This window comes from Quercus lobata, chromosome 11, assembly GCF_001633185.2.
Source record: "Quercus lobata isolate SW786 chromosome 11, ValleyOak3.0 Primary Assembly, whole genome shotgun sequence".
Taxonomy (NCBI): domain Eukaryota; kingdom Viridiplantae; phylum Streptophyta; class Magnoliopsida; order Fagales; family Fagaceae; genus Quercus; species Quercus lobata.
Genome location: NC_044914.1, coordinates 26,429,498 through 26,439,619, shown reverse-complemented (window position 1 = coordinate 26,439,619; position 10,122 = coordinate 26,429,498). Strand labels below are relative to the sequence as shown.

The 10,122-nt window shown below is 38.1% G+C and overlaps 1 protein-coding gene across 1 annotated transcript; it reads left to right on the top strand.

Moving 5' to 3' along the window:
• The first annotated feature begins 4,841 nt into the window (after window positions 1–4,841).
• On the top strand, window positions 4,842–6,977 carry LOC115966629. Its single transcript, XM_031085829.1, has 3 exons — window positions 4,842–4,938; window positions 5,087–5,637; window positions 6,807–6,977. Exons 1-3 carry the CDS (start codon window positions 4,842–4,844, stop codon window positions 6,975–6,977), a joined length of 819 nt encoding a protein of 272 aa, XP_030941689.1.
• The last annotated feature ends 3,145 nt before the right edge of the window (window positions 6,978–10,122 follow it).

Genomic DNA, 10,122 nt, shown 5'->3' with positions numbered 1-10,122 from the left:
TTATTAACTAAGCTAATTGGAACCTGCATCACTAGTACTCAAGGATGGACCTAGGTGGGGCCCAGGGGGCCCGAGCTCCCCTTGGGTCCAAATTTTTTTTTTTAGTTATTATATATTTAATTTTTGTAGTTGGCCCCCTTTCAAAGCCTTAGTCCCCCTTCTCCTTAATAAGCCTAACTAGTTTCACCCAAATAGCAACTATCCAACCTAAAAACTTAACAAAAATAATAAAAACATTTACAATGGTGTATTCTAGCAAAAAAAAAAAAAAAACTATTTTACCATCAAAGAACCAAAAAATCATGTATTATTGGAGAAGTTAAAGCTAAATTTTTTACAACTAGAGTAAACTACCAGTTGATTATAACAAATTGTTAAAAATAAAATATAATATTTTATTAAGGTTATATCTCTTCCTTTAATTAAAAAACTCAAATTCTCTCTCTTTCTTTATTATTTTAATGAGTTTTTTATATTATTTTAAATGAAGTGATAAAAAAATAGAACATTTGATATCGAGTGTATTATAAAGTGAGGTGGTAAAATAGATAAAGTAACTTTTTGATGTGCTAAAAGCTAAAATTGTTAGCACAACTACTGTGAATGCTCTAACTTCAACCAAAAAAAAAATCTTAGCCAACCTAGTATTAAAAAAAAAACATTATTTTGTTTTTGTTTTTTCTTTGTTGGTAAATGATTGTATCTTAATGTATTTAGAAACAACAATTTTGTGTATTTATAATTTTTTAATACTATATGGATGCCAATTTAGAGTTATTTATTTATTTATTATACTTCGGCCCCCATTAGCTTAAAATCCTAAGTCTATTTCTACTAGTACTAGTTTGTTTAATTTAATTTTTCCTTCATTTTGTAGGTTTACCAAGTTTGCTCGGTAGCTTAAAAACTTAAGGGGACCATTGCCCCCATTGTGGAACTTGGGGGCAGTGGTCCCCTTAAGTTATTTTATTTTTATTTTTTTAATATTATTATATGTGGGTATTAATTTTAGCAATTGTTTTCTATAAAATTACATTTTGCTCCCCTTATCAATATAAGTGATTCTTTTAAAAGTAATACTATAATCACAAACTTTTCTATAACATTTTTATAAATTGTTGAAGTAACAAATTCTTATTGGTTCGCATTTAGACCCACCACTTACATCATTTTTTTTACTTACCAATAATCATTCATTACGTTAGCAATTTGTAAAAAAGTTTGTAGCTCAAGTAATTTCTTAATTTTAAAGACCATAAAAAATGTATAGATGTAAAATCTAAAACAAAATACACAAGCCCAAAAAAATTAGCCCAACAACAAAAATAACTAGTAAAACTAAAAAAAAAATTAAGCCTAGTCAACCGATTTAGAATAAGTATTACATTACAGCATTTTAAAATATCTCTTGAATTTGTCCGTCAACGTAGGTCCTACTCATTTGAATTTGGACAAAACTTACAAGTTACAAGAAAGAGAAGGTTTAGGTCGCTTTCTGAGGTTCTAGGACGTGTCCATTCCTTCAACCCCAATTGAGCTTTCCTGTCCCTGTCCCCGTATAGGTATCCTATTTCCCTCTAGTGTCCTGTAACTAGTAGGGCATCCCAAATCACCATCCAAAACACAATCATTGCACTCCTCACAACCTATACAACTTACCAACATGAAGTCCCTTGAAGGATTATGGAAAAAACTCTCTCTATAAGATGAAGAAGAAACTGGAATAACATGCCCAAAGAAAGCGGAGCTTGACACCTTCACTCTTGCTGCAAAATTCTTGACAAAAAGAGTCGTCAATGTGGAATCAGTGGCTCGTACGTTCAGGCCACTTTGGAGATCGGAAAAGGATGTTCAAATTAAAGATATGGGGGACAATGTCCTGTTTATAACTTTGAAGATGAATGTGATTTAGACAGGGCACTTGAACATGAGCCTTGGACATACGACAAACACCTTGTGGTCTTTGAGAAAGTGACTGCAAATGTGCCCATATCATCACTCGCCTTCCAGTTTACAACATTCTGGATCCAAATCCATGAACTACCAGTCCAATGTCTAAACCAGGAAACTTGGGATGCCATTGGAAGCTCATTGGGCACACCATTACTCATGACCGATTTAGAAAGCGAAGGAGGTAAGGGAAACTATTTACGAGTTCAAGTTTGAATTGATATTACTAAACCTTTGAACAGGGTACACAAAGTATGGTCTGAGGGGTCTGTTATTGGGTGCGCAATTTTGAAGTATGAGCGCCTCCCAAACTTCTGTTACTGGTGCGGATTGGTCTCTCATGATGATAAAGACTGTGAACGCTGGTTGAGAAGCAAAGGTTCACTGAAAAAGTCAAACCAGAATTTTAGGGATTGGATGAGAGCAGAGATAGATCTCACTACTAGAAAAACCTCCATTACTGTACCCGGAACCAGACCAAGGCACCCAAAAAACAAAAAAATCTCCACCACAAACACCTACTGTCCCAACCACTCAACCACTGACAACCCAACCATGTGATCTTCCACCAACCCCAGCGACAATCCCAACAACTGTCCCTACCACGATAATTAATAAGGTCAAAAATGCTCATCAATCCAAGGTTGATTGGTAGGAGAATCAAACATTCAATGCCCATAACGACTGCATTTCTGGCACTGAGGAGGCAACCGTTGAAAAACCCAGCATCAATGACAACATTGATGGCAGAGAGAAAGTCTTAAATCCCACTCACACTGAATCCAAGACCAAATCGAACTTAAAGCCCAAAGTTCAAACCCAACTCACTCCTACCAATATTAGGCCGTACACCAGTCATCAGCCCACCAACAACACACATAGCCAACCCCAACACACCCCTACTACTATTGGGTCGTGCACCAGTCATTAGCCTACCAATAACACACAAAGCCAACCTAAACCTGTGCCAACCAAAACAACGTGGGTCAGAATTCCACGTGACAAACAAAGCAGCCCAAATGTCATGTTCATGATTGAGAGAAAACACAAAAGAAGTGATGAGTCTGAAGAAGGTGGTTGTCCCACAAAAAAAGTCTCAGTGCCCTATGAGGAATCCCCAGAAGCTTACCTAACGGTGGTGGCTGCTAGGCAGCCCCGCCGACACCAATGAACACCATAAGTTGGAACTGCCGTGGTTTGGGATGACCATGTGCAGTTCAGGAACTCACCGAGATGGTGAAAAAATACTCTCCCACAATTGTTTTTCTCATGGAAACAAAACCAAAGATAACTACTTGAAGAATTTAAGGGCAAAACTGCAGCTACACAATGTCCACATAGTCTCTAGACACAATATAGGTGGTGGCCTTGCACTGTTTTGGGGTAGAGACATCAATCTACATGTACTAGATGTAACCCCAACTTACATTGATGCAGTGGTGAACCTAGGAGTGGATGACGCTTGGCGGTTTATGCGATTTTACGGAAACCCTGTAACGGCCAATCGGGAACACTCTTGGGCACTACTAAAACACTTAAGCCTCAGAATGGATATCCCTTGGATTTGTGCGGGGGACTTCAATGAGATTGTCAGAGCAAAAGAGAAATTGGGTGGTGCAATACATCGGGAGAGACAAATAATTGACTTTAGAGATGCTCTTGACTTCTGTGGATTCCAGGATTTGGGTTTTGTTAGCTCTCCGTTCACATGGTGTAACAACCAGTTTGATGGTACAGTGACTTGGATTAGATTGGACAGAGGAGTAGCAACCAACCCATGGATTCAAATGTTCCCATCAACCAGAGTTCATCATATCTCTAGTTCGCTCTCGGATCATAGCCCACTGTGGATTTGTACTGATGATGAAAATGCCCGGTTTTACAGGAAAAGGAAACCTTTTAGGTTTGAAGCGGTTTGGATGAGGGATGAAGGGTGTGAAGCAATGATAAAAAACTCATGGGAGGGCCAGGCAATGGAAAATCCAATGGGCAGAGTGGAAAAAAAATTAGAGGCATGCCGGTTATCCCTTCAAGCTTGGAGTAAACAATCATTCGGCAACATCCGTCGCATGCCACAACAAAAGAAAAAATTGCTAATACAGGCGAAAGCAAACTCCATGAACGGATCCAACCATTCCTAGGTGAGAAGTTTAAGGGCTGAGGTGCATGATCTGATGGTCAAGGAGGAGTGTTTATGGCAGTAAAGATCAAGGGTGAATTGGTTGAAAGCGGAGGATCTTAACATAGCCTATTTCCACAGCCGTGCAAACCAGAGAAATCGAAGAAATTTCATCTCCAAACTGACCCTAGACAGTGGGGAAGTTGTAGAGGATGAACAGAAGATCGAGGAGGCTTTTGTGCACTATTTCCAATCTATCTTCCAGTTAGCCAACATAGTCGGGTTTGATCCAATCCTCTAAGGAATTGAACCAAAAGTGACAATGCAGATGAATGCTGACCTTACACGGCCTTTCACAGCCATGGAGGTAGAGCAAGCACTCAAGCAAATGAAACCTATGACAGCCCCTGGCCCGGATGGTATGCCCCAAATCTTTTACAAATTTTATTGGAATACTATTGGGTCTGATGTTATAAATGCATCCTTATCTGTCTTAAATTCGGGAATAATGCCTCCAAACTTAAACCATACTTTCATTACCCTAATCCCCAAAACAAAATCACAAACAAACCTAAAAGATTACCGCCCCATAAGCCTATGCAATGTCATATACAAAATAATCTCAAAAACCATAGCCAACCGACTTAAAAAAATCCTCCCTAAACTTGTATCCGAGACTCAAAGTGCTTTCATGTCAGATCGTCTCATAACTAATAACATTCTTGTTGCCTTTGAAACACTCCACCACCTAAAAAATAAAAGAAATGGCAAAATGGGGTTCATGGCTCTGAAACTTGACATGAGTAAAGCATATGATAGGGTTGAATGGGATTTCTTGGATAAAATCATGGAGAGATTGGGTTTTGATGGTAAATGGAGGAATCTAGTGGGCTGTTGCTTTCGATCGGTCTCTTTCTCTATCATGATTAATGGAGAACCTCATGGATTTTTTTCACCTAAGTAGGGGTCTCTGTCAAGGAGACCCTCTATCACCTTACTTATTTCTTTTATGTGCAGAAGGCCTTCATTCTTTAATACAACAGGCAGCTGACAATGGAGAATTACGTGGAGTGTCTCTTTGCAAAGAAGGGCCAAAAATCACCCATTTATTCTTTGTAGATGATAGCTTGCTCTTTTGTAGGGCCAATGATACAGATTGCCAAACGGTGATGAATATCCTCACAATGTATGAAGAAGCGTCAGGTCTGAAAATCAACCGTGAGAAAACACAATTATTCTTCAGCACAAATACACAAGAAAATATCAAGAATAGGGTGAAGGACTTGGTGGGGGTTGAGGTGGTGACTCAATATGAAAAATATTTGGGTATGCCATCATTTGTAGGGAGAGCAAAGAAGGAAACCTTCAAATATATTAGAGAGAGTGTGTGGCACAAAATCCAAGGTTGGAAAGAAAAACTCCTATCACAAGCAGGCTGGGAGATCTTAATCAAAGCAATCATCCAAGCAATGCCGACCTTCACTATGGGGTGTTTCAAACTCCCCAAAAATTTGTGCAAGGACATTGAAGCATTGACTAGAAAATTTTGGTGGGGGTATTCAGGTGAGGTAAGAAAAATCCGTTGGATAGCTTGAAAAAACCTTTGCTTACCAAAATTACATGGTGGTTTGGGATTTAGGGAGTTGGAAAAATTCAATCTAGCTCTCCTAGGCAAACAGATTTGGAGATTAATTCCTAATACCGATTCCATGTTCTACAAAGTCTTCAAAGTAAGGTTTTTCCCTACGTGCTCAGTTCTTGAGAGTGGGGTAAAACCAATGGGTCATACGCTTGGCAAAGCATTCTCAAGGCGAGGGAAGTGGTCAAGCAAGGAGCAAATTGGCGGATTGGGGATGGTACTAAAGTGCAGATTAGGGGTGATAAGTGGCTACCTGATATGTCAACAAAACACATCATCTCTCCTCAAAAAAACGTCCCTATGAATGCAAAGGTATGTGCTCTTATTGATGAGGATGGCCCAAGGTGGATTAGAGAACGGGTAACATAGGAATTCTTTCCCTGTGAAGCACAACAAATACTGGGAATTCCACTAAGCTCAAACCGGGTCCCTGACCTTCTCATTTGGGCTGGCACCAAGTCAGGGAGATACTCGACTAAGAATGCGTACAAAATGCTAACGTCCAAGCAAGATTTTTCCACTCCTAGCCCGTCTAATACTTCGGCCCAAACTAGTTGTTGGAGAAGAATTTGATCCCTGAGTATTCCAAATAAAATCAAGCACTTCATATGGAGAGCTTGCCATGAATCACTCCCCACCAAAAAGAATCTGCTGGCCAGGAATGTCACAAGGAATGCACTATACGAATGGCGCAATGAGGAAGTTGAGGACACTGTTCATGCCTTGTGGGGCTGCCAAGTACTCAAGGAGGTTTGGTGGGAAGAAGAAATCCTCATAAACTAGCTCTCCATGTGCTTCGTGGACTTTAGGGATCTGTGGATTGGTATCACAAATTTAGAGGAACCAAACTTGGCTGAACGGTTCACTTTTGTCGCCTAGAGTATATGGAACAAAAGAAATGCTACAAGAATGCAAGCATCATCCTTTCCATTTCATCAGCTGTACTAGAACATGCGCGAGAGATTAATCGAATACTAACTAGCACAAAAGCCTCCCATTCCTGAGCTTAGGCCCACAGGTGCAACACATTGGTACCCACCCCAGACTTCACAGCATAAAGTCAATTATGATGGTGCTCAATTCAAAGAAATTTGGCAGGCGGGAGTTGGAGTAGTAGTTAGAGATGCAGATGGAAGGGTCTGTGGTGCTCTCTCAGACAGAACGGTACTACCTGCAACAGTGGAGGAGGTCGAGGCCATTGCATGTAGAAAAGTCGTACGGTTCGCTATTCAACTTGGACTTGCAAACGTGGTTTTTGGGGGATTCTGAAACTATCACATCAGCTATCAACTCGAGCTCTCCTTGCTATAGCTCATTTGGTCATATTCTGGATGAAGTTAAAGAATTGGCTTTGAACTTTGTATCAGCTACTTTTGTTCATGTAAAGAGATAGGGGAATGCCGTAGCAGATAAACTGCCTAAGGCTTCTAAAACTATACCTTGTCCCCATGTTTGGTCGAATGACATCCCAAGTGATGTGCAACATATTGTAATTCATGATTCCATTCATTGATCAATAAAAGTATTGACTTGATTCTCAAAAAAAGAAAAAAAAAAAGGTTTAGAATATTTTACGATTATGCCCTCTACCTTATAAAAATCTTTCGTTGCACAACATACATTATGTCATAATGATAAAGAATGTAAATTCTAATAGCGACCCACTTTTCTTTCCGAAAAAAATCTCCGCTAACTTGTAATTTCTGTTGTTCTTGAATTATTTTTTTTCTTTCGTAAAAACAAAATAGGATAATTTTTTTTTTTGAGAGAATTTCAACATATGGCGTAGGCTCCTAATGATAATTCTTTATTATCAGACCAAGACACCAATCAGTTTTTGGTGTAGGCGGGGATTGAACCCCGATCTTTTATACAATCATAAGAGATTTTACCAGTTAAGCTAACTAGAACTCACACAAAACAGGATAATAAGCAATAATAATTAGTTACTATAGTACCCCTAGCGTGCAGATTACTTTCGATCGAAAAATGTTCCAGTGGAAAATATTTTTAGGATAATTCATATTTTTTGTTTTTTGTTTGCGACCTAAAAAACACCTTGAAAAATATTTTCACTTGTTTGGCTCTACACAAAAAAAGGAGGTTTTTTTTGTGAATTTACCATAGTACCCCTAGTGGGTAGATTACTTTCGACTGGAAAATGTTTCAGTGGAAAATATTTTTAGGATAATTCATATTTTTTATTTTTTGTTTGCAACCTAAAAAACACCTTGAAAAATATTTTCACTTGTTTGGCTCTACCAAAAAAAAAAAAAAAGAGGAGTTATTTTATGAATTTAGTCTCTAATATGGGAAGCTCCACAACCAATTTTAACAATTTTTAAACTATTAATAATTTTTTAGACTATTATACAATATAATTGTATTGTATATAATGTGGCAATTGTGTGTGTATATATATACATATATATAATAATCATCTTATATTTACTTACTTACCACCACCCACAAATTCCTGACGTCATCATTATTGACTCCCTTAGGAAAAAAAAAAAAAAAAAAAATCTTAGAGTTCAATGGAGGTCAATATTGGGGTGGTGGTAGTCACAAAACACAAATTGGTTAGGGGTGGTGGTGGCTGCAAAACAAAGGTTGGAGAGAGAGAGAGAGAGAGAGAGAGAGAGAGAACACTTACAATGAAGCACGGAGAGAGCACCATAAAAAGGATTGAACCACCGTGTCAACCTAGTGAATAACTCACCCCAGAGCCAATTGGACCACCGTGAGCAACCCACTCTTGAGTCGATATGACCACTATGTGAACGACCCATTCCTAGATCTAACCACTGTGGGCGACCCACGCCTAGATCAAGCTGTCACTCTTAGATTGACCCATCGTGTCCATGTCGCCACTACTGCCACCACCACCAAGTTACCCATGAACCAATCTCTCTCTCTCTCTCTCTCTCTCTCTCTCTCATGTGATTTTGATTCTTTTGTTTTGATTTTTGTTTCTTTTTGTGTTTATATATTGAGATTTTCTATAATAATATTTGTTTGGATCTTGGGAAAATGTGAGAAATCTGATAAAAATGTGTTTGTATAGTATTTTTAAGAACACAACTAAACACCAGAAAATATTTTCCAAAGCATTTTTTGGAATGCAACCAAACATCTAAAAATGTTTTTCTTTCTGAAAAATATTTTCAGCCTGAAAATATTTTACACTTGGAAAATATTTTACATATTGCTAAACACAGTCAAAATTGCGGTTGAGAGAGATATTTTAAGTCACACCAAACACTTCGAAGAAAATATTTTACATTGAAACAAGAGTAGCCTAACACTTTTGGACTTTTCATTTTAACCCTTTACATTTCAATTTTTTTCTACTATTCAAATTTGATTTTGCTTTTATACAGACTCTACTATCTTTTTCCGTTAGAGCATTCACATCAGCTCGTTTAAAAGATTCCGTCTATTTTACACAAAAAACCTACTTTTTCTATTTTACACTATCACTTTTACAAAACACCTACATCAATTCATCTATTCTATCACTCCTCTTATTTAAATAATCAATTTACTTAATTATTTTATTATTTCTCTCACTCACCCTTTTTTTTGTTTTTTTTTTATAAGCACTCACTCACCCTTTTAGTACACGCTCTCTCTCCCTCTCCCTCATATTTTCTGTTTATCTCTCATTTTCTGATTTCTCTCTCTCTCTTCTATCTCCCTCTCGGTTTATCTCTCATTTTCTGATTTCTCTCTGTGTCATCTCTCTCCCTCTCGGTCACAAACCAATGCACCGATCCACAGCTCCGATCATCATCACAGCTTCGATCCACGGCTCCGATCACCGATCCACAGCTCCGATCATCATCCCAGCTCCGATCCACAGCTCCAGCTCCGATCCACAGCTCCGATCACCGATCCACAGCTCCGATCATCATCGCAGCTTCGACCAAGCGAGACCCACGAGCTCCGATAAGCACCGATCTGTCTCTTTTTTGTTTTTCCGTTTGGGTTTTTTTTTTTTTTTTTTTTTTTTTTTTTTTAGCAAGTATATCTCTGTGTTGGTTTAAGCACCGATCTGTCTCTTTTTTGTTTTTCCGTTTCGATTTGTTTGTTTTTTCGTTTGGGTTTTTTTTAGCACCGATCTGTCTCTTTTTTTTTTTTCCGTTTGAGTTTGTTTGTTTTTCCATTGAGGTCGTTGTGCACGGAAAAGAGAGAGAAAAATTGGTGCGAACGGAAATTAATAAAAAACTAAATACACATGCTACAGTACCCGTGTAAATTTACACGGGTACTGTAGCTCGTTGAAATTTTTAGATGATTATGCATGATTTTAGCTGGACTGATGTAGGGTGTTTTTTGCTTAAAAATGTGTAAAAACGGCCAAAATGTGTATTTTACACATTTATACACAATTATACAAGAGCTGATGTGA

What these genes read in the sequence shown, in the direction of transcription:
- LOC115966629 (XM_031085829.1), top strand. Translation starts at nt 4,842, where the DNA reads ATGGGGTTCATGGCTCTGAAACTTGACATGAGTAAAGCATATGATAGG. An exon ending in GGAGAGATTGGGTTTTGATG is followed by an intron (nt 4,939 to 5,086) that starts GTAAATGGAGGA and finishes TTTTATGTGCAG; the next exon opens with AAGGCCTTCATTCTTTAATA. An exon ending in GGTGGGGGTATTCAGGTGAG is followed by an intron (nt 5,638 to 6,806) that starts GTAAGAAAAATC and finishes GAAATTTGGCAG; the next exon opens with GCGGGAGTTGGAGTAGTAGT.